Source organism: Numenius arquata, chromosome 5 (genome assembly GCF_964106895.1).
Source record: "Numenius arquata chromosome 5, bNumArq3.hap1.1, whole genome shotgun sequence".
NCBI classification, from domain to species: Eukaryota; Metazoa; Chordata; class Aves; order Charadriiformes; family Scolopacidae; genus Numenius; species Numenius arquata.
In genome coordinates, this window is record NC_133580.1 from 31141324 (window position 1) to 31165638 (window position 24315).

The window sequence follows — 24315 nt, forward strand, 5'->3', positions numbered from 1 at the left end:
ATGGCGGTGAGGCGGCCGCGGCGCGGGGCCGCCTCTCCAGCCGGGCGGCCCGCTCGCTCCTACCGGCGGCCATGCCGGCTGTCTGGGGGGTGGGCGGACGCCGCCATGGGCCGAGCCGCCGCGCTGTTGTTGCTGCTGGTGGCGGCTGCGGGCCGGGCCGGCGCCTCGGCCGCGGGCGGCCCGGAGGTGCACAGCCTGCGGGGAAGCTGGCGGCTGGGCAACGGGAACGGCTCGGTGGTGCTCCGAGGGGAGGTGCCGGGCTGCGTCCACACCGCCCTGCACCGCCGGGGCCTCATCCAGGTACGGTAGGCAGCCGCGCCTCACACCTCACCCGGCCTCCCCCTCGCCCTCGGCGGCGCCCCGGCGGTGGGGCCGTGTCCGGCCGTGCCGGGGTCCGAGCCAGGCTGGGTGCTGCGGTCTGGTGGCACCCGAGGAGAAGCCTCGCACCCCTCCCCGTGCCGCTGCGAAGCGGGCAGCCTGCCACAAAGGGGAAAAAAAAAACAGCCCCCCGTGTGAGATCTCCAGAAACATGGTTAGAGGCAGCCCTCTCCCCCGCCCCCAAAACACCGCGCTGTCCCGGGAGCTGCTGCTTCAACCGCTGCGGATTTTCCTAGTATTGCTGGTGCAGCAGCCAGACTTGGTTTCCCTTAACCCCTCGAATGGCAAAAGGTTTGGTGGCTGCAGTATCCTCACGGCAAAGCAGTCCCAAATAGGGCCAGGGATACAACTGCAAGCCTGTGCTGTGCGGCGTGTGAGATTCTGTGGTTTTGACACGGAACCAAGGTGTTGACACCAGGTATCTACAATATCATCACAGCATGTAAGTCATGTTTACCTACAATATTACCTCCAAAGAATGAAAAGCTGAAACCACTCCACTGAAGTTTGACTTGATGCAAGACGTCTAGAGATTTCAGGCATTTCAGTCCATTAAAAATCCCTTTTAACACTTGAAGAGCACATTAGAACAGTGGAGATTGTATAGTCCCATGCTGCCAAAGGGAAGTATATTCTGAAACATGAGTATAAAACTGTTTCAAAAGACTGGTTCCTGCCTTAACACTGTTACGAAGCTTTGCTGCTTCTGTTTGCCTCTTTTAGTTTTTAGATTTATGAAAACATAGTGACCACTTTCTGGGACAAGTGATCAAAACTGTACCTGTAGATTGGTAACAACAAAGTACCCTGATACCAGCCTAAGCTGCTTGTCGCTCAGACCTGACAAGAAACGGCACTAACTGGGTCGTTGTTAAAATAAGATGCCTTTTTAAAAGGAAAAGTTAAATGTGTACCTGGAACAAGGAAAAGAAATAAAACATAGAGAAGTTAACAAAATCATCTGTAAAACTGATAACTACTCTTCTGTACTAGAAAATGTGAAGTACTGACACATATTGTCTGAATATATCAGACAAATCTATAGATCGTATTTTTTGTGGGCCCAATGTTGCATTTGAATAGCGTTTATTTAAGAAACATTCTGGATGCATGCATTTTGTACTTTCTGTTCTTTAATTTTTATTCTTGAGATTATTATACTGCTCTGCTCTGACTAAAGTTAGGTATAAGGAGAAAGTGGCGCCACTTCAGGCAGGATAATTTTAGCATTTTTCTGTGTTGGCGTAGGTTGGGAATCCCAGTACTAATAATAGATTCCAAAGAGTGTCATTGGCAGATAAAAGCAATAGTCAACATTGGAAAAGTAAATACACTAAGAAGGGATAAGCAGGGCCATGAGGGTCTGCTGTTTCAACATCTGTGTGCTAAGTCACATGACATTTTGAACATACACAATTAAGGTTTTAAAATGGCTATTCTAAAGTTTTTAAGAGTGCAGTGGGCAGGTGGACTACATATGGAGGATCAGTGAAGAGAACTGTGCCAGTTTCTGTCATGGAAAAGTGCATAAGAAACTGAACATCTCAGCTCTTCAGCTGTGCTGGGAGATGTTGCTATAAGAAGTGTTAATAATCATTCAGGAGAAACTGTGACCAATGCACTGACTCACGCAAGATAATGACGTAGTGAGAGACTCACATTTAACTACTCACATTAAGTACTCTTACAAAGTGAGAAAATGTGATCGCTAATTTAGCTGCATTGCTGTAAACTGACTTGTAATTTTAGTCTTCTTAAGCAGCAGTATGATATTTGAAAATGAGGCTGTGATTGTGAACTCTCATGTGCCTGGGCAGAATCCCAAGCCTGCACAGAGGCATGAAAGCTTAGTCAGCCTGCTGGCCAGCAGCATGGGTCTTGCTAATAAGTACATGGGTGCTTGGCTAATTAAATCTATGATGGCTGGTTGTGGACGCTTAGAACATGTTTGTGTTAATACAAGTATGAACTTGCTCCAAACACGTGTTGATATGGCTGGGTATGAACCTGCTGTGGCCTGGAAACTGTTGCTAAGTTGGTGGTGTTAGAATTAGCCCGCTCTGCGAGAAGCCGAGTTAACCAAAATACTTCACTAGTGTGGTTGCTTGTCCTCTGGACTGGACCCACCCAGTGTGTGGCTAGTTCTAAGCTCAGGATGAGCTAACTTGTTTCTATGTATAGGTGTGTACAGGTAACTTAAGGTCAATTTAAACCCATTCTTACTCCCTTTAGCAAAGCCCAGTTTACAGAAAGAAGTGTTCACACAAATATTTGCACCAGGATAGCTAAATTGTTTTAAAATTAAAATCACATTTCTTGTTTAAAAGACAAAACGGAGAGAATACCAAAATACGGGATCAGCCTTAGCAGATTTCAAATCTGTCACAGGTAGTGTTAAATGTAAGCAATCCTTGCCATCATAGTTGTAGCATTCTGCAAAGCAGCAAACCTGGGTTGTTTGGAGTGAGTCAGTGACATAATTCTTTATTGCAGTGAAGGGCTTCATGCTGCAAAGTGTGGCTCAGCGGTTTGTCCTGAGGTTTCTTCATTGTGGTGAAAATGCTTATGACCAAATGTTTTCAAATGCAGCTGCTTAAAATTGTATTCTTATATTCCTATTTATAGAAAAGCATGCATACAGCTTGAATTTGAGAGGCATAGAGCACTGGTTGCCCATTTCTTCAGTGCTCGTTATCTCTGGAAATCAGCCCTTTTTGGGATTGTGTCAAGTGTAGAATTAGGAGTTTTGTTATAGTTGCCTAAATACAAAAGTGTTGATCTTGAGTAATTTTTTCATTTGCTCCTTTTGCTCTTTGCCATGGAGTGTAGGATTTTTATTCATCCTATTGAAAATGCCACTAGACCGGCAATCCGAAAGCTTACTGCATGTAATCAAAAGCAAAAATTGGTCTGAAAAGCTGTACCAGGAAATAGGAGAACAAAGCTAGTGGGAACTAAATTATCCTGGATAGCAAGACCCATATGTTCAGCGACCTAGTGAGTTCTATGCACTCTTTTTCTATGTGGTTTGCAAACGACAAATAGCACTGCATCCTTTGCTTCTGTATTCTTGGGAATTTTTCACGGGTTAGCACCCAAAACAGAAATTTAAAACAAAATTTGGGAGGGCCTACTCTAATGGTGTAGCTTAGTGGGCATCTCACAAATGAGGGGGAGGAGGGCAGCAAGAATAAACTGCCGGATAGTAAGCCTGCAAAATGTGGCTTAGATTGCAAAAGCAGGCTGCAAGCAACTTATTTATCAGTGTGTGGTTCATTTCAAATTTAGGTCGATGCGCAAACTGTATTTGCTCATGAATGCTCTAGCTGATTGCATGTCTGTAGCCTTACTTTAATCTGCTGTGCGGGCTGTACGTTTGAAGTGCAAGATACCTCTCTGACACTGAGGGTTCGTTACTCATCTCTCTGGATCCTCTTCGCATTCATTCTAGAGATGTCTTTACTCTTTGGCTTATGAAATATACATTGGATGAACACACCTTTCTGAATGCACCAAATGCACGTCTCTTAGAAAATGCTCTTGGAGAAGATACTTTTGAGTTTCCTATTGAAGTATTATTTTCTTCCGTGTTCAACCAACATAGTTCAAATGCTGGATTAACTATGATAAAAGGCCCTCTAAGGGCCAGAGGTAGCATCATAACATGTGGTCAGTTGGGTTTTTTTAATAACGTTTCATGAGGACTCCGTAGTTCTTACTACTATTTACATGTAAAATTTAAAAAAGACACGAGAAATGCACATAAACAAGGGTAATAGTCACTTGAATAAAGTTAGTGCAAAGCTTGGTTATAAGCGCAGACATTTTACAAACTTGCAGCGAATCTATTGCTAACCCTACACCTCTGGAAAAAGAAGATTTGCAGAAACCAGTTTGTCTGAAGATTTAGTTTTTAACTACTGTCAGCGTAGTATTTTCTTTCAGACACCGTTCTGATAAGCAATATATATCAGCAGGTAACTTGTGCATTAAATCTTTGTGCTAGAAGCAGTCGTCCTCTAGCATGTACTGTCCAAATACTGCATGATGCCATTTCTGCTGGCAGGTGACTCCTATAAAATTTCGGTTCTGATGAATCTGACTATTGTAGCTGGATTTTCTCATCTGCCAGCGGTTTGCATTCACACAGAAAGGCTGTTTTGTCTTATTAGCTGTCACTTTGATTTGTAAAGAACTATTATGGGGAGTCTGCAACTGTGATGCTAATATAGGGGGCTGGATACCACTGCAGTTTCTTCCCCATTATACAACAAGGGCATGCACTTGACACAGAAGTTTACAGTGGTCTTGCCCATGCTTGAATATTAAAATATATTAGAAGAGACAGAAGCTTATGTATTTCAAGTGAGATTTCTGCAGTTCTGTAGTGTATATTTTTTGTAGCTTGTTCTGCATTTGTATAAAATATGCTGTTGTGTATTTTCTGACACTTCATCCTAACTTAGATTTTTCAGGGCAAGCCAGGTAACAATTGCCTTTGGTATTTTATGGTTCTAACAGGTTAAATGGCATTCATTGATCAAATAGTTGATTAATATAAATATATTATTTTCCATTAAAACATACGTGCTCTGCTGAGTTATGTGAACATATGTGGAAGCATTCAAAAGCCTTATTGAAACTTAGGATAAATATTAAAGTGCACTCAAGTTTATCTTTGGAAAGCTTATGAAGTTCAAGTAGATAAAAGTTATAGTAGCCTGTTAAATACAGCAGAGTATTCAAAGAATATTAAGCAGTGGGTATTAATATCTTGTTAATTAACTCTTTAGTAGTATTTGGCTCAGTGTTCACCTGTAACACATCTTGAGCATAAAGTGACATTCAGTTTACTGTTTTGTTAGAGTAACTACTGAAAATGAATTACATTAGGATGAACTTCCAGAACTCACATTCCAAGAATACGATCCATTCATCACTACTGTTCGTTGTTCAGCTTGACTTCAAGCTGTAAATATGTGAAAATGGGCTTCCTGAGAATTATATAAATGTCCCTTCTATCACTTCTATCACTTGAGATAGCAAGAAGTGTGTGGATATAGGTATCTTAACTATTTAGCTTCCAGTCTAAAGTTGGCACCAGCAAAGTTATTAAACTGTAAATCATGAAACATCACTTGCAAGTTTTGTTTTGGTAATCTGTTACATCAGCAGGATTTTCTTATACTGTACATTATCAAATATCAGCAGAGTTGATTTATGAGAGAAGAGCATGCAAGGCAGTTTCAAATTAGATTGTAACAAAAGTAGGATAAGGCAAAGGAGTCTGGTTTTTGTTCCCTTTATTACATTTCATTTTCATACACGCTGATCTTCTGCCTGGATCCAGCAGACCCTGTGTCATTCAGGTGTTTGTGCCACGCTCCCCTGGAGTCCCGGTTGCGCGGGGGCCTGAGGCTGGCCCTTCATGGGGCCAGAGCGTGCCTGGCACAACGTGCTCACTTGGGCTTTGACCTTCTCTTCTGATGCATTCATGTCTCATCCATTTCCTGCTTAACAGGAGAAGCCCTTAGCTTATATGAATGTAGCTTTTCAATATCCCCGTAAAATCATTGCAAGGAGGAGTTTTCATCTAGCCACTTGGTAGGGTCTTCAGTTTAGCGCTGCCAGGGTTTTTGAAGTCCTGCTGATGTCCTGTTACTGAACTGGAAATTGCTTGCTTTTGATACTCTGTAGCAGGGCTTTTTACCGCGTTTTAGCAGGTGATTTGCTGCTTGCTTACAACATTGAAATTGGGAGCAGAGAACAAACAGGCAGGGAGCTTGAGCGGTTCAGAATTTTCCTCCAAATTGCAGGGAGCCGGAAAATGCAAGGCTGTCATGTTTGGTGGGATCTAAAAATAGCTGTAGTTGACTCCACCACTTTATGACTTGCTTCCAGGAACACGTTGAGCTAATGAATGTGAAGTATATTTAATACATGTACAGTCTATTTCCTACCATCTTTCAAATTCTCCCAGTGCCCTTAAGAGTTTTAAATGCGTCTTTTTTCATCCAGTTATCTGAAATAAACAAAGGTTTTAATGTGAGCTGATTTAATATGGGATGAAATTCTGTTTCAGATAAATCCAAATAATTTTACTTCTATAGGCACTCAAAACAGTTGCAGTTAGTAATGAAAAAGTCAATAATCTCGCCAGTGTATTGGAGAAGTCATTCTCCTTTCTTACAGGACTTGTTGTGGTCATGAGTTTTTCCTGAACCTTGAGAACTGCTTTAAAAGCATTGCTTTCACATTGCCACATGACTGATTTTACAACAAGCAGTATTTGTCATGCTTAAAATACCTAAATGCAGTATTAGCATTTAGCAGCATTTAGCAGTGATATATGAGCTGGTTTACTAGTTCTTTAGCAATGATATCAGTAAGCTACTAATTTTATATAAAGGTACACAGAACTAGATGCTTCCCAGCCATTCTGAAAAGGTGGATGCCTGTAAGGAAGAAACAGTATGCCTTCATGCCAGAAGGGGCTAATTAACACCTTCTAAGACACATATTTTAGCAGTCTGCATATCTTGAAGCTTGAAGGCTTTAGACTAATACAGAAGAAGAAAGCCCCTTCAGGAAAAAGAATCAGCAGTATGCTCTGAGGAGATTTAAACAAGCAGCTCTGTTTGTAAACTGCTGTAAGAGCCCATCTGATGATGTAATTTCTGCATCTGATGAAACATTCTTACATTTCTCTCTGCTGCTAGACAACCAGTTTTGTGTTCTCCAGACATCAGGTCATCATTAACATCTCCGTATCCCTGCTTTCGTGGAGAAATAGTGCAGGTTTCTTTTATTCAGGGTCTTGATCTTTGATGAGGAACTGATGTCGATTGTTTGACCGGTAAACAAATTGGGTTTGACTTCACAGTCTGCTCTTGCTAGTGCATTTACAACTTGCATCTTAAGGCCTTTTGTTAAGTACTTCACACATACAAGTGGCAATGATAGAAATTTAAAATACATCTTTTCCAAAGGATAACCTAAAATAAAATAGTAAATAATGTTAAAACAAAACAGTTGTTAAAAAATCCTTTTTAAGGGCATATTCTGGGCTTTCATGGTCTCTGACATTTGCCTTTTGTTGTCTCGATACAGTAGTCTTAACGGAGTTTCTTTTACGAGCCTAAATTTTGCATTTTCATATGCGTTTATTAGCCTTAAATTTTGCATCATAATAAAAGTCTGAGATATCTCCCCCAAGCATTTTTCATATGAAAGTGATGGTATGGGTATCTTAAAATTCAGTAATTGTTCTAGTAAACTCACGATGACTTAACTTCTAGAGAATACACTGCAGTACCAATCCAGAGGTCACAGTTTTTCTGAAGTAACAAGACTTTTCCTTCTTGACTCTACTCCCTTGTAGTAACAAATTTGATTGATTGAACACAGCATGTAGAGGCGAGGTGACAACTTTCCCTCTGTGTGAGCTCAAGGAATAATGTTTATATCGCTGTGGGACTCCAGAAGAGATTATGCTGCTGAGGACAGTCACTTAGATGTTATGATTTTGCTCTGCTATGTAAATAGCTTATGTTTATACTACAGAGCCTGACTCTATTAGTTGTAAAACAAATATGAGATATGGAACAATGTTTTTCAGAAGATTTCAAATCCAGAAGTGTCATTAGTATCTATACTGACTCCTGAAATGGGGAGAAAAATTTAGCTTCAGCAAGAAGGAAAAAAAAAGATAGGCAGATTTTCTTCAGTGTGAATCTGGATATTCAGGGCAAATAGTTAGCTGTGCTGGTACTGTAGAAGACTCGTATCAAAGAGAACCTTAATGCAGCTACACTGTGTCTTAGCTGGGTTTGAGTCATGTAGTCCAGAAGAGATTGGTCTTTGTTTTGGGAAAGCAGCTCAGCTGTGCAGCTGCTGAAGAGGATTGAATTGAGCTATCAGTCACTGACCTGGGTACCTGCACTCTGAACTGTCTGACATGGGGATGTAACAACATACCTTTCTGCTGCCTTCGTATGAGGTGCAACACGGTGGGTTGTCAGGTCCACATAACTGATTCCTTCAGCCTAGGTGAGGAATGTTGTGACCCACCATAAGGTAATAAATACAGCATGAAGCCAAAAAGGTCAAGGACATATCTGAGACCAACTGTGCCTTTATTGTTCCCAGGTAGTGTGACTACAGGGAAAAGAACATGTTCAGTGTAAATGCAACATTATTCTCAAAAGTGGTCATTTAATTTTATAGAACAAACCAAAATGTGTTGCTTCTCTTTCTTTTCCTTCTTCCTCCCTCTAAATATAACAATTTCATTTAGCCTTTCCACATCAAGACTAGTTGACAAGAAACAAGTGGAGTATTTGCAATTATTTTAAACTGTAGAGATTTGTTCACTGCTGTCCCTAGAGGCCTAAAATGTTGTTTCTTTGCCTCTTAAAATCCTATTAGTCTTACTTTCTCTGTCATTATGAGGGTTATCACGTTTCTGTTCCTCTCATTAAGTCACAAACTGTCTTGTTTTTTTTTTTTTTATTTCCAGCCCAGTCACTTCTTATGTAAAAAAAAATCCTGCTCCTTCTAGTTTGAGTATGAATGATTATAACAAACAGGTTTTGACCTATACAAGTGAAGTCAAATATTGCCAAGCTTTGTTTTCACAAATTATTTCAAAGGTGAAAAGGAATATCAGGATGAACTAAGTAAGGTGGATTTTTCATTTGCAGACTGTCTGAAATAAGAAGTGCTCATCTAATGGATATTATGATGCATTTCATGTAGTAGCCATTTTACTAAATAAGTCTTGTAATTTTATTTTTCTTGGTCTATTATTAGGATCCATACTATAGATTTAATGATGTGATGTACAGATGGATCTCACTGGATAACTGGACTTACAGCAGGACATTCAAAACTCCTTTTGATGTCAGGTATGCAGTAAAGTTATGTGTAAAATAGTTCTGTGCCATCTTTCATGCAGAATTGCTAGTTAATGCATTAGTTTAAAATTTGCTTGATACTTTTGTATCTAATAAAACAAATTATACAATAATGTGCAGCTACAAAGCTGTTGCTAAAGAACGCTTCAGTAGTTGCTTTTTCCATTTTTTTTTATTTGTTAAAAATTACTTATGAATTGCCAACTAAGGATGGATAATACTTAGGCTAATGGGAAGCTAGCCCAGGTGATAGCCGGTGGGTATGTGAACATGCTGTGTTGCAGACTTGAGCCACGTCAGCTGTCACCTTAATTTGACTATTTAAAGATATTATGTAGCCACACTAAGTGAAACATTTTTTAAGGTAGTTGAGACAACTGCTGCTAAAGATAGCGGTGACAGATTTTTATATTGTCTGTCAGCCCTGTGTTGTTAACTCTAGGTATTTTAACAGGTTTTTTTATGCGTGTTATCCTCTGTAGAAAGTGGCAGAAAGTGAATTTGGTTTTCGAGGGAGTAGATACAGTAGCACAGATCCTGATCAACAATATCACTCTTGGGAGAACAGACAACATGTTCAACAGATACGTAAGTAATGTGTTTATTTCTGAAGGTGCTTCTGTTTTTTCTTCGAAGCCCTTTTGTGCTGAGCACTTCCAGTGCATTCAAGTACACATAAAAATAGGTCTTTGGTCACAGAAAGTGTTGACCTGAGGACTGCCTGTGTAATCAGATAACTATTAGAAAGAGAAGTGTACTTACCTTTTCAGTAGCAGCAGGGTCAGATCTAGAGGTGAGTGTGTCTGGTTCTAAATGAGTAGACCCATGCAAGAGGATCAGTTCAGCTAATAATATAAGTCCTGCTTCTTGGGATCTGTCAGAGCTCCAAGAAAACGTAAGCTTAAATCTGTTATATTAGCTGTAAATCTGCTTACTAATTGGTATTAGAATGGTTTACATGTGAATACTGAAATGAAAATTCACATGTTGCAAAGCCTTTGTGTTTCCACTTTTTTATCTAGGGCTTTTGATTTTTAATATTGGGCTTTTGATAACATTATCTTGTGGTTTTGGGCTTAGCCTGCGTCAGAATGAGAGTAATCATCATGGAATACTGTTGAGCGGCAAAAGCATTCAAACTAATTTTATAGCTTTAAAATATAAAATTATTCTGTGTATTAGCATAAGTAATAATGCTATAATAATAATTATCTTAAAAGAATCGAAAAAGGAAAAGTTATAGGAAGAATGTTAGTGGAATAACTGAATTACAAAGGAAATCTGGTGTCTTCATCTCTCAGCATCTACCATTCTGGCAGGCTTTATTGCAGAGGTACTGGCCTGAGACATGAGGGCTAGATTCTGCCACCTAGGTCTGTGTGACCCGGGACAAATCACTTAGTTTCTCTGTGACTTAGTTTTGCCATCTGTAAAATAAGAAATTTCACAGATCTTTTATGAAATTGTTATCATTTACTCTTTGGAGAGTACCTAGAGGATTGCCAGTAGCAAACTCTGTAGAATTGGGAAGTGATATTATTTTGCCCTTATTTCTGCAACTTCATTCTGTCTCAGATTGTAACAGTTCATGAAATGTCCTTCACTGTAAAACCAGAGTGAACTGTATTAGATTGAGTCTAGGATTACCGTGACCCAGGCTTCTGCTTTGTTCACCTGTTCCACATGACAATTATGTCTGCAGGAAGGACTCTGTGAAGGCTCTGTATGGGGGATGCTATTTACTTTGTAATTTTCTGCCGTATGCTACAGACGTAAGCCATGTTAGCTGGGCTGCTTACAAGTTAGAAAAAATTGCCAAGACTTGGCTTTTCACAAATGAACGCTATGAAGAAAAACTGGATATTAGCCATTGGAAGCATACTATCTTGATAGCACAGGATAATTCTGAAACTGAACATTTATCCTTCCACACTGAAGGGGGTTCTGTGAACCAGTGAGGAAGCCCCCAAATGCTTGATTTGGTGCTGGCATAGAATGTGTATCTACATTTTGGAGATGAGAGTGCAGGTGACATGAAATACAGCTTTGTAGCATTCACGGAAACGGTAACTCAGTGCTTTGCGGTAGATAAGCTGGTAGCACAGTGTGAGTTGGAAGGACTCCTGTATAGATCAGCTTTCTGAGTTGGAACAAGGTGTCTTTCTAAAGATGCAGGTGAGCTCTGAGCGAGGAAGGAGGGTAAATATTCTCTTGCCATCCTTATCCTTCAGACACTTCTGTGTGCAGGCAGAGTGCTGCAGCCTGTGATGGGAGCTCAGTATGGGGAAAGTGGTTTACCCAGAAACATCTCCTTGTATGTGGAATGTTACTGTGTATTTTGTTTTTGTAGCTTAAGAAGTAGCTTTTCCTTTTCTTCAAAACCAGACCCTGTTGTGACTGTAGTTCAAATGCCTTTGAATAATAGTATTATGGTACCATTGGTACCATTCCATATATGGAATATGGTATTAAAATCCCAATGTAACAGTGATTATAAATCTCATAAATAAATGTCAGCGCTGTAATGATTTTGTTCTGTTTTCTTGACCTAGAGCTTTGATATTACCAGCGTGATCAAGGAGGTCAACTTTGTTGAAGTCCGTTTCTTATCAGCCATTTCATATGCTGCAGAGCAGAGCAGATGTCACAAAGCATACAGCATCCCCCCGGCATGCCCTCCACCTGTGCAGAAAGGAGAGTGCCATGCTAATTTCATCAGAAAGGTAAGGACAGAATTGTCTGTTTCTGGCTTCAGGCTTGGAAAGAGGAAATGCACCACGTGCTGTCCTTACAGATGTATTCTGAAACCTGCAATGTCATTTTATAAGTAGGGCATATTTTTCATTGCAGCTTCCTCCTCCTGTTCCCCCCCCTCCCCCGGAAACCTGTAATCTAACATGTCGATAATACAAGAGGCATAAGAATGCCAGACTTCATATGTAGGTGATAAGAATGTTTAAAAGGCTGTTTTCATCAAGGAGTCAGGAAGGAGACTTGCTGCTAAGAGAGCAGGATAGCATTGGGAAATGTGTAATCATTATTTTTTGATCCACTGGGTGGGTTTAGCAATGTGTGCTGACAATAGAGTTCACTGTTGCAAATATCAATGTATATCGCCAAGGCTGTAAAAAATCTCAGCCAAGCAGCTTTGTGGGTGTTTGCTACTGCTCATGTGCTGTGCTATTTATACTGGGCAGCTCTGCTATGTCCCGAGAAGTGTTATCTAACAGAGGACCTGTTCTCATCTTATTACAGTGTTATGAAGTATGACTTATAAGTACATATTCAGTGAAAATAACAATGTAATGCACAATGAATGAAGCTCAGAAACTCTGATTTAAGACATGACTTCATCGCTGTTAAAACTTACTCAAGGCAAACTATCATTTGAGTAGCATCTCATATATTTCTGATAGCTTTGGAGCAACTAGAGACAATGAGTAGGTGATCTTATTTTGGAGTGTCCCTCTTTGGGTGTTTTTGCATGTTTGTCTCCACTTAAATACCTTTCTTGTTAATATTTTTTGATCTTTTCAGTAAAGTCTTTCTAGAGTCTCTCTCAAAAAAAGTGACTTGAATCCTGTAAATCTAAACCTGGATGTGATTTCCTTTAAAATTTGTTAATGGAAAGATGGACTCTAGTTTTTCCTGGGAAGATCCTTCAGGATTAAGATGTTGTCTTTATTACTACTTGCTGCTACTTTTCTTTTCAGTACATTTTAGAAAGTTAATTATTTCTTCTGAGTCCACTGTGTTTCTTAGAAATCAGTGCAGGGAGGAGCTTGGAAGGAAGAAGGCGCTTAAACAGCTGTAAACCTATTTATAGAGCAAAAATGGCCAGGAATAATTTTATGCTTTACTGAACTACACCTTTAAATTTGTAAGAAAGTACCTTAGTGCTTTTCCTCAAAGGAGTTGTTTAACTGTACTTAGAAGCTGCTCCAGACATTTTCAGAAATATTTTTAGTTCCAAGTATACAGCAACAACAGCAGCGATGTCACATTTAAAAGTAAACATACCGGGACATTGCTAAAGGAAGCTGGCTGCTTACCATGTTAAAGTAATGGAGAGCCGTTTCACATTTGAGGCTCACTATTAAGTGCAGTAAACACATCTAAATCTTAATACGATTTTGCGGCAGAACGCAAGCCTTTCACTGGCAATGTACTCCAGTGGTACAAACGATACTATTTCTGATAGCAGCCTCTGCAATATTATTAGTGAAACCTGACGATCTGTCAGTGATTCATTTGTTTATTTTTTATAAAGGGAAAATTACTTTCAATCTGACTTGTTTTCTAAGAATGTGTTGTCCCCGTTTTTACACTTGAAATAGGTACAGTGCTTGCTTCCTGGAAGGCTCTTTTGCAATTTGATAGGCAGGCAGGCTGACTCCAGCAATGCAAGGGATAGGCCAGACTTGTGCAATGTGGTTTGCCAAAATTAGTATGCCTCGGCTGTAAGTTCTTAGTCTCTAAATTTAGAACTGTAGGTCACTGTACAAGACTTTAAGGAGATCTATTGTATTTGCTTTGGGAGCTGGCGCTGTGTGAAGCTTGGAGGGCAGCTGAATAGGTGTCTTCAAGGGATTTGTTAACTAGAGGTCTGACCAGGTTTGAAAACAGCTAAATAGAAAGCAGTGTAGGTACTTCTGTGCCTGACCAGCATTTTATAATTCTGACAGTTATTCTGATGTTAGAACCAGAACTAAGCTGTTTCTCAACCATGTTTTTGTTCCCATTGTTTTTGTATAAGAGAACCATAAAACGGGGAGACAGTGAACATGACTGAACTACACAAATGCACCAGACATATGCGCCTCTTTCCTTGTACTAATCTGTAGTGTTATAACAAAAAACAGGGGATAACATATTTCAGATATACCCATGATTTTTAATTTGATATTGTTCTTTTAGAATTCTTTAACATTTGTAACAATCAGTTTCCTGCTTACTTTGTCTTTTAGGTATACGATTAAATACCGACATTACAAACTAAGATAGTTCAGAGCTGAATTGAGAGTAACATGGTGGCTTGGTTTTTTGATCTTTTTAAAATTTTTTTTTTAAAGTGGTGGGCTAGGTGGTGTTCTGCTCTCTTGCTAATATAAAATTTTGCTATACATGGATGTTTAATACAGATTTGTATTTTTAATACAAAAATACAGCAGAGTTCTGATCAAGTTCTGGTCAAGAAATAAGAGAAAAAATACTGTAGGCTCTTCTGGGCTTATGGAAATTGGAAAAATTCTTTCAGTGCATGGCAATATTTTATTTCTGGATAGCAAATAATTTTAATTTCTGGCACAACATCAACATCTGTGTGAAAAATAGGCAATTGTAACATAACCATTCTGTATTCCAGGAGCAGTGTTCATTTAGTTGGGACTGGGGCCCTTCTTTTCCCACTCAAGGAATCTGGAAAGATGTTAGGATTGAGGCCTATAACCATTATCACCTGATTTACTTTTCTTTGACTTCTTTCTTTGGTAAGTCGTGTTACTTCGTTTTATTGTTGCTTCACCTTTGGAATACAAACCATTTTATTGTTAAGCTCAATTAACTGTCAGTTTAGGAAAGGTTCTATTGTTTTATTGTGACTTTGTGCACACCTATTTAGGTCTTGAAACAGTATTTCAGTACAAACAATAGTGATTAAAAATGTTAGAATTCAGAATCTTTTTTTGCTTGAAGATCCCCGAATAACTGCAGAAATGTATGTAGTATAGCTGAGGTTAGTCCCTGTTCTCCTGTTTTGAAAAATTTCTTTTTTATTAGCACGTGTTTTCACCAAGATTCACAATAAATATATCTCACTTTTGTCTCACCTCCATTTAAAACAAAGGCAAAGCTGCTATGGGAATTTAGTTTTGTGTTGGGAAGACAAATACACCGTGAGCAGAGTTTAAAGAGCACTGAGTTTCCAGGACACAACATGAAGTCTGAGAGTGAAAAGCAGTCTATGCAAGGACAATTTGTTAAGGCTGCAATTTGAGATGATAGCCTCCCGCATTCCTGCTACCTAACTTACCGAACAGGTTTCCTTCCTTGACGCGGTCTTCTATTTTCCTCTCCTTTGTCCTGAAGATCATTGCAGCTGAGCAAAAGCAGTTAATTTTCTGTTGAAAATTTCTGTGAACAGTAATATGCCCCATTGTAGACAACTCATTTGCTTTAACAGCCCGTTGAGCCATCTTCAGTGGAGTAAAGGCTAACACGTGAGCCCTCTGCACTGGATTGAATTTCAGCCCTTGGGAATAGAGTTGTTGTGTGTGAATAAAAGAGGAAGACGTCACTCCCTGGCTGCTTTTAAAGCTTCCTGAAATAGCTGCAGGTCTTAGCTAGAATTAACGTGACTGGAATTTCCATGGAAAGCCCCAGTGCAGACTCTATGTGCTCTCTAAATTTTAGTTACAGTAAAAATCTTTTCTGGTCCCTCCCACATTCCCACAACTCCACCTTCTGGTAGGTAAAGTCTTGCTCTCTGGATAAGCGGAGAGAGCAAACCTCTTTCATTCAGCAGAGAGTGGTTTGGAACTGGAGCCAGAGTTCATGAGTATTCAAACATAATAACATTTGAAAAATAAAGAGTAAAATAACAACTTGAATTTAAGCTGTCTATGCAGTTATATTGCTCGTCAGATTTGGTGTCATAACCTTGTGATGACTGAATCTGTAAAAGATTCATTGTTGTTTTGTTCTTGATTTCTGTTCCTAGACACCACAGTTCATGCAGTTAAAAGTGACCCTTGGAGGGGAGGGAAAATGCACCATAATGGCTGACCCTTGTGAGGTGGGGTAGGCAGTTTTTTGACCCATTCAACATTTCTGAAAATTGGTTTCCCTTGGGTAATGCTGAGTGTAATGTAAACTCGGGAACACATTCATTGCTCTTCATTCTACAGAAGACAGTGAAAATAACATCAGGGCTGAATGTAATTTTTTGCTTTTGGAGAGAGCTCTTTCTCTCCAGGAGGAAGGAGAGCTAGAATAAATACATGAAAAGAGAAAGTGATTAGTATTTTGTCAATACAAAATGTGTCTTAGTTCTAGTTTTCCTTGTTTTCTGTTTTATGTGCTTTTGCTTACATGTTCATCTGTAATATTTGAATGATAGGATTAGCCAGGTTATGTTTGTAGATGGATAATTTAATTGCTGAAGTTGATGGGAAATTTACACATTAATCTTGAGTACCCTGGACTCTGGCTTGCCTTATTCAGTAAGGTCTGTAAAGGAGAGGACCATCTGAGGTAACTGTAGAGAGATCTCAGGGAAGTCATTAACTTGTTTCCTCTACCACACTTCGGTGGCAGAAGAGACATAAAGTTACAGTTCATCAAGTCTAGACACAGTGGGCCCAATTCATCCCCAGCATAACTCCATTCATTTTGTCTAGTGACTCTGGGATGAATTCAGCTCGTTTTCTGTTAATACTGTTTTTGTTTCATTGACAAAAGTGATTGTACTGCCTTGTGATTACGATCTTTCCCAAAGAGTACCACGTTCATATGAGTGCTGACTAGAAGCAAATATAATGTCTATGGGAGTTGGTGGGAAAAAAAATCCTTCCTAGTGAAGTGACTGGTATCATGGTCTCTGACTTTTGTACAGAACTTTGAAAAACCCCTGGATGACTTTTGGATGAAAAAAAGAGAGAGAAATAAAACAAATCATATTGTGTAGTTCTCTTCAGAGTCAGCAAATGTAAACACAGATATCAAGTGCACTAAACAAGATTAATCTTTGTAGGTCTGGTTCAAAAACAGCCTGAAAAATGTTAAATTTAATGTGGAGTGTTTTAATTGTTTCTTTGATGAGAGATCATGTTAACTAATAGGTATATAAACACAATTCCTAAATTCCCATTTTTTTCTCGCCCTTTACTTAGTAAAGAGTGCTCAGCAGTGGAGTCTTGAAATCGAGTCTATTTTTGATGTAGTCAGCTCCAAGCCAATTGCAGGTCTTGTGACTGTGAACATTCCCAAGTTGCAAACACAGCAAACATTCAGTGTGATGCTTCAACCTGGAGAAGGCAGCATTGTGCTGCTTGTAAACGTAAACAAGGTAAGGAGGTGTGTGTGGAACCCTAGCCAACTGCAAAACGTTTCCCCTGGTTTCCAATGTGTCTTTCTGCCTCTAGGTCGGTTTTAGTCCTCACTTCCCTTTCTTACTGTGTTCCTGACTCTAACAACAGTCCTGTACCCCTTACAGGGTAGGAGAACAGTTCTTTTCCTCTCTAAAAATGAATGTCTGTGGTGCTACATAGCTCAGCGTCAAAAAGATAATGAAGCCTTTCCCTGACTGCAAAACAAAAAGATCACATCATCACCTATGAGGACAGGCTGAGAGAGTTGGGGCTCTTCAGCCTGGAGAAGAGAAGGCTCCAGGGAGACCTTATAGCAGCCTCACAGTACCTAAAGGGGGCCTACAGGAGAGATGGGGAGGGACTCTTTATGAGGGAATGAAGCGACAGGGTGAGCGGGAACAGTTTTAAACTGAACGAGGGGAGATTTAGATTAGATATTAGGAAGAAATTCTTTACTGTGAGGGTGGTGAGGCACTGGAACAGGTTGCCCAGAGAAGCTGTGGATGCCCCATCCCTGGAAGTGTTCAAAGCCAGGTCGGATGGGGCTTTGAGCAACCTGGTCTAGTGGGAGGTGTCCCTGCCCACAGCAAGGGGTTGGAACACGATGATCTTTAAGGTCCCTTCCAACTCCAACCATTCTATGATTCTATGATTCTGTCAGCAGCCACTGTTAAATGAGCTACTCAGGTAGATAACCTTTGGGATACCCTATGTCACTTCACTTAACGGGCAGTAGGTATCTTGTCTCCTGTGCTTTAACTGGTCTGATTGGGACTAGAATGTGCTACAACATGCATGGCTCTCCCAGAAAAGAGAGGAAACATTCCTCAAACCTCTCAGTAGATACTCTTTTAGGTAAATAAAAGCAAAAGAGCCCTAAAAGAATTCAACTGGCAGTAAGGTTGGTGGAAATTTTGTGGGTTAGTACTTTCTTATGTTGGCTTCTAGTCCCTTGAGTAGACAAAACTCAGGAGGAATTTTAGAAAGGTAAAGGATGCTCTAATGAGGACGGAACTCCAATGAAAAATGATGAAATTGGTATACACTCCAGTGATGAAAGAGGAAAGAATCTGTTTACCTTCAGAGGGTGTTGGGAAACTATCTGGTGGCAGACTGAATTCACTATCGTTATTTGACTTCTATAGAATTTGCTTTGTTTGTGCGTTATTTTTTTTTAGAAACTTGAGTTTTATCACACAGGTGTAAATAAGATACATAGGCTTGAGAGATGAAGTAAATCAGTGTGTCTGTTCTAGTTGACAAACAGGTAGATGTCTCAAATTAGGCAGTGAGCCCAGCGTGGTAAACAGAAGCATGAACTTTGCCTTGACTTCTTGCTCAGAGAGCAGGGCCCTAGTAGAGCTGACTGTGCAGAACTGAACCTGACAGTGGCAGGCCCAGGCTGGCGGGCAGGGTGGGAGCCCTGGCAGGCACAGTGGTAGCTGCAGCTGATGCTGTTCTCCACTGAAGCCAACAGCGTAACAGGAGCTGCCATCTGCTTCACAAGGCACAGTTAGCTTTGTGGGTGAGCGATGTCCTGTGGGCAGGATTTTGGGGCTTCTGACAATTCTGGCAGTTAATAACATTTGAAGGGCTGCCCTCAAACCTTTGTATGTTTTACTGGCTGTACTGATTTTCTGTATTTCTGTGTAACTCTGTATTGTTTCCCTAGTTTGAATGCATTATGCATGTATTCTCAAGTTCTGTTGTCAGTTGAGTGGAGTAAAAGCATCTGTTAAAGGCAAACAGGGTATTTATGTTCTAGTATGCACACTCAGTGACTTGCATACTTATGTGCTTTGTTTTATTTTAACATGAAAGCATAAAAGCATACAAACATATGATTTTTGTTACTGTTGTCATCTGACATGCAAGATGCACGAGCAATTACAAATACCCAGTTTCATTTAAAACAATCATTAGCCTCTGCTTAGCCTTTTCAGGGATTACATTAAGCAGGCACTACAGTGTGAAACTGCAAAAATGATTTTGGTTTATTTAATCGCCCCACCCCCAAACTCAGAAGAAATCTGTTAGCGGAGTATGACTGCAAGTTTGTGAGGAAGCACTTCCTTCAGAGAGCAGAGGCAACAGTGTTTTATTATTCTTTGTACACAAAAGGCTTTGCTGCATGAATTCACATCAGCTGATTTTACGAGAACCCCTGCAATGTGTTCTAATGTATCGATGAGCCTAACAGAGCTCTTACTCCGTTTGACAGACTTGTGTGGTGCATGTTAAATAGTGAGACCTTACCAGAAATTTATTTCTAGTTGAGAGCTTATTGCAGATCATGTTGCGAAGTCAGTAGGTGTTTGAGTGGTGCGTGTCACCCGAGATGCGTAGCAGTCTTCCTGCAATTGCCACACAAAGTGCTGTGTTGCTAACATGACAGCATTTTGCTTATCAGCTAATGGTGAGCACGGGGATGACATCATTAGTGGCCAATGAGACACTCCAGGCGGCTGCGAACACTCCCTTGTTGTTGGGGCACACGCTGATTTTGTGCTTCCATTTGTATCTGTGCAACACAGAGATTAGTATTTCTGCACAAGCAGTTATGATAATTCTGTATTGGGTAAGCCAAAATGTTAGTAGACACATTCATGATTGTGTCAAAGTATGGTTGCAGCAAAATATATTGTTGGGCTGCTCTCTGGTCTTTTTTTATTTGAAAATACTGAGGCACCCCTTACATGAGTCTATTCAGTGCTGATCCCTTCATTGTTTGATTGCATGCATTATTGCTTGCTTTCCACGATTTTTGTGTTGTGCGCTCAACTGGCAAGTGTTGGCAATAGGATTGAGCAGCAGAAGTAGGCTGCTGGAATGAAGATATAAATATTACTCTGTGACAAGAAAAATGAGAAAATTAAAATTTTCTGTCATCCTGGGGGGGGTGTATTTTAATTTGAAAAAATTATGGAGTACTAATGAAGTGATTAGGAAGCATACAGAAAAAGCAGAAAACACTGAAAGAAAACACAAGAAAGAATGAAACTTAAGATTTGACTTAAAAGTTTGACATATGTGACCATACTGGCTGCTTCAGTTATTACCAAAGTCACAACTGAAAAGTGTCACCTCTGAATATGGAATGTTTTATGTGATAGGTAAAAGAGTCAATGAGAGGAGGGGTATGACACAGATATTTGAGTTTTTGAGGAATGTTCTGTCAATATACCTCAGCTGAGGGGTAGCAGCTAGACATGCACGTGTATGCATGCTCGTGGCCTATTGTGGACACAAGATGAAGTGATAGCCTGGACATCAGTGAAAGAAGTCATACTTCTCTCTGTAAATACTTTTCACCTCAGAGCTGCAGCTGGAGAGATCCCAGTTACTGTGGCTCAGCTGAGGCACATAAACTCATTAGACTTGTGGTAATTTACTCCAAGGTGTCTGAGCCCCTAGGTGCATGTTATGCTGCTTTTTATACACGTTGCTCTGATTTTCTCTCTTGTGTGTTCAAGAGTTCTACAGTGGAGGCTTGGTGGCCAAATGGACATGGAAAGCAAACTGGATACAATATGACAACAACTTTCATCATGGAGACAGGATACCAGATTGAGAAATCTTCAAAGGTGAGCCCTTCAGCTTGATTACAGCTGGCATTGCACTGCTAATTTGAGGACATTTGCTCTGCATAGCAGGTATCTGGAGCTCTTAAATATTTTGCTGAATTGTAATATGCCTGTGAAAATGTTAATGAGAAACAAGTGTTTTTTTAATGTCACAACGTATGTTTACCTGTTTTCTGGTAGCCTTAGCTCATGTGGACGCCTTTACTTGCATTCAGACTGGAAGATGACTTACAGTTAGTTGGAAACCTTAGAAAGGAAAAGGTGTTTAATTCTTAAGTTTTCTATCTTAGAAAAAACCCCAACTTTTAAACTTCATATATTATGCTGATTTTTTTTGGTATTATGCACTGAAAAACCCTTTTAGACATCTGGAGATTATGTGAAAGTTTATTACTGAGATTTTTCTTGTTAATTCATTTTTTTAAAGAAATTTGTAGGGTAGACACATTCCTAAAAAGCTAACGTACATTTATTAGAATGCAATAGATGTGCTTCATGTTTAAGAAGAGGTAACATCTTAAATATGACCATGAAAGCAATTTTCAGGATTATTTGCATAAATATTCCTGTAACACTGGCTGTATAATTATGTTTGTTTTTACTAAGAACCCTAGAAGAGGTAATTTTCAGTTGCCTATTTAAAAAAAAAATCATACAAATTAGACTGGGCTCCTTATGCCATCAACATGTGGAAACAATCAAGTAAATTTACACATTTATTAGGTTGTTCTTATGTGTATTGCTTCACTGGAAACTAATCTGGTCACCCGATATCTAAACTGCTATTTGCTGTAACATTTGTTCATGTGAAAGATCCTATGAAAAGCAGTAGCTTCTGGAGTCCTAGTCTTTATAGGGCTAGCCCTTAGTTTGATTATGAAGTCATAATAATAATTCTTCACTACTATCAGTGATTTAATTTTGAATCAATTAAAAAACCATACCAAATTAACACCACATATTATGCTTGGAAAAACTGGTTATAGGAAATACCGCTATAAAGCCTGTTGTTACTGTGTGAAAACTGCAGAATGATAGGAAAACTAATTGATTCCACTTGGGTAGTTGCATTAGGATATTTCGTAGAGCCCTGTGGCATTTGATCAGAGGGACTTCATGGTCTACAAAAGATCTTCAGAAACCTCTTTTTCTTTTTTCTCCTTAAGGGGAAACAGGGGGGAAAAAAGGCAAATGCACCACATAGTGGGCATTATAAATTAACCAGCATATGAAGCCTTTACAGATCCATAGTGTAAAGTCTAGTCTTCCTTCGTGTGTTCTGTGAAGTTCTGTCTTGGATTCTGAGAGACACACACACCACCACCCCCTGCCCCGAGCTGTATGAGTGGAAAAAGGCGCCGTATGCAGTTCTAGCACAATTTGCTCTCATGACAGCAGGACTGAATAGCAACATTCATATGGCTTAGTAAGAACTTTGAGTAGTTCAGGAGATGCAATCAGGGATAATAGTTCCTGAAAGCTGTTCTGTTGTCCACCTAGTACTGTATTTAGGTGGAATACATTTCTGTTCCCCACCTCTCTTTTTAAAAAGGAAAAAAAAATAGGGGCAAGACATTTCACAAGTGGTTTGTTTCCATATGTGTATCTACATAACTCTGGACAGGCGAAAACTAAAGGGCAAGAACTGTATATGTGAGAAAACACAGCTTAGTCTTATGTCAGATTCAGAACCCTTATCTTTAACTACTCTGGTTTCTGACATGCTAGAGTAGTCTCCAAAACGCTGACTAATCCTTTGGGAAAATTTCTGGGTAGCCTCCCAGTATGTATTTGGGGGAGCTCTATAGAGCTCTAGCCAGCTGTGCTGGGAACCTCTTTGGCTGAGGGAAGTACCTACTCACTCCTGTTGAGAGTACCGGAAAACCAAAAGAGAATAGGTTTGGTTTTGGTTTTGTTTTGTTTTTCTATTTGAATACTTTGGTTTCCAGTTTGTTTCTCAGGATAATGTGACACAAAGTCATAGCCAGAAGTTCTCAGAATGAAACTGATTTTCTTGAGGGGAGGGTCTGTCCAGTCCTGTTTGTTATTGATAAGTTGCTTTTCTTCTTGCCATGCCTACATCGAGGAATTTATTACCTCTTTCATTGTCTCATGAGGCATTTGTTTGCTTTTTGATTCTATTTCCCCATCTTTCTGTATGCTTATTTCTTCAACACTATAATTAGAGTTTTTTATTTCATGAGGCTGTTTTAGTGCTTGGAAGATCTTAACCTCTAGTGTCTTTCCCTCCTTCCCTCTACACGCTCTTTTCCCCCCAGGTCTTTTAGCATGACTTCCAGAAGTCCTTCCTTTTGGCTTTGTAGATTTCACACCACTTTCATGCTGTGTGTTAATTTATTAGGTCACTGGGGCGTTCTGTGATCTTATTTCAGCTCTGGGCATCTTCATCCCCATTACTCTTCCTACTGCTGAATCTGGGAATGCCAAATGTGATCCACAGGTCACTTAATTGGGTGTACAACCTTTGTATGTGACTCAAAAAGGTATCTGTTTCTTAATTGTGCACAGAACCAGTTGATTGGTCTGTGGTGGCTAGAGAGCCTCTTCTGCGTGTTCCAAGACTGTGAGAAATGTTCAGTCCTCAGGCAGCAAGGTCTACCAGACAAATTTCAAGGTCAGGGTCTCAGTAGCCAGAAAGGCATGCAACCAAGCATGCCAGATGCTAGTTGTCTCCCCCTGCCCTTCTTTTACCCTAGAAGGCAGAAATAAGCTGCTGTAGGAACAGGAAGAGGTGCTGTGTTACTGCGTGGGCCCCTGGGGAGCAATGGAGCAGGAACACAAAAGCACTGAACCCTGGAGGCCTGGGAATATGAGATGGGGCTGAAGAGCTTTTCCTCTTGCTCCTGCTGTATGGGTGGTCCTGGCTGGATGTTTCAGCCTCTTGGATTGTCTCAGATTTGGCCAGTTGCATGAGTTCCACTTGAATATGAATAAAGCAGTATCCCGTTACTTCTGTTAGTAACATAAATACTCCATTACAAATGCATTCTGAGACAGTCCCAACCTGCCTGATGACATCCATTAAGAGGGCCTCCCAAATACTTTGGGAGCCCCAACTATAAATCCCATTCCATTTTGTCCCACAAAAAAGAGCTATACTGGAGACTGAGGAGTTTTTCTCTAAGTGATTGAATTCACTGTAGGAAGGTCAGAACTTTTTTGCTAGTGTAGTACTCATAATGTAGTTTTTGTTTTGTAGCTTTCAGTAGTTAGGGTAACCATAAAAGTTGTATGAAATATTGGTTATTTTTTTTAATTCAACTTCTCGTATTAAAATAAATCTGCAAAATTCTAGGAATGGGTGTAAGAGTCTTGTCCTAGGTTCATCAC

General features: G+C 39.9%; 1 protein-coding gene across 1 annotated transcript in view; it reads left to right on the plus strand.

The window, feature by feature from the left end:
* Nucleotides 1-24315, plus strand: part of MANBA (mannosidase beta) — a 50096-nt gene continuing 25781 nt past the window's right edge. Inside the window, exons 1-7 of the mRNA XM_074147580.1 lie at nt 1-300; nt 9190-9284; nt 9776-9881; nt 11846-12016; nt 14659-14782; nt 17183-17358; nt 20854-20964. Coding sequence (XP_074003681.1) covers nt 1-300; nt 9190-9284; nt 9776-9881; nt 11846-12016; nt 14659-14782; nt 17183-17358; nt 20854-20964 — 1083 coding nt within the window. The remainder of the gene's footprint in view (nt 301-9189; nt 9285-9775; nt 9882-11845; nt 12017-14658; nt 14783-17182; nt 17359-20853; nt 20965-24315) is intronic.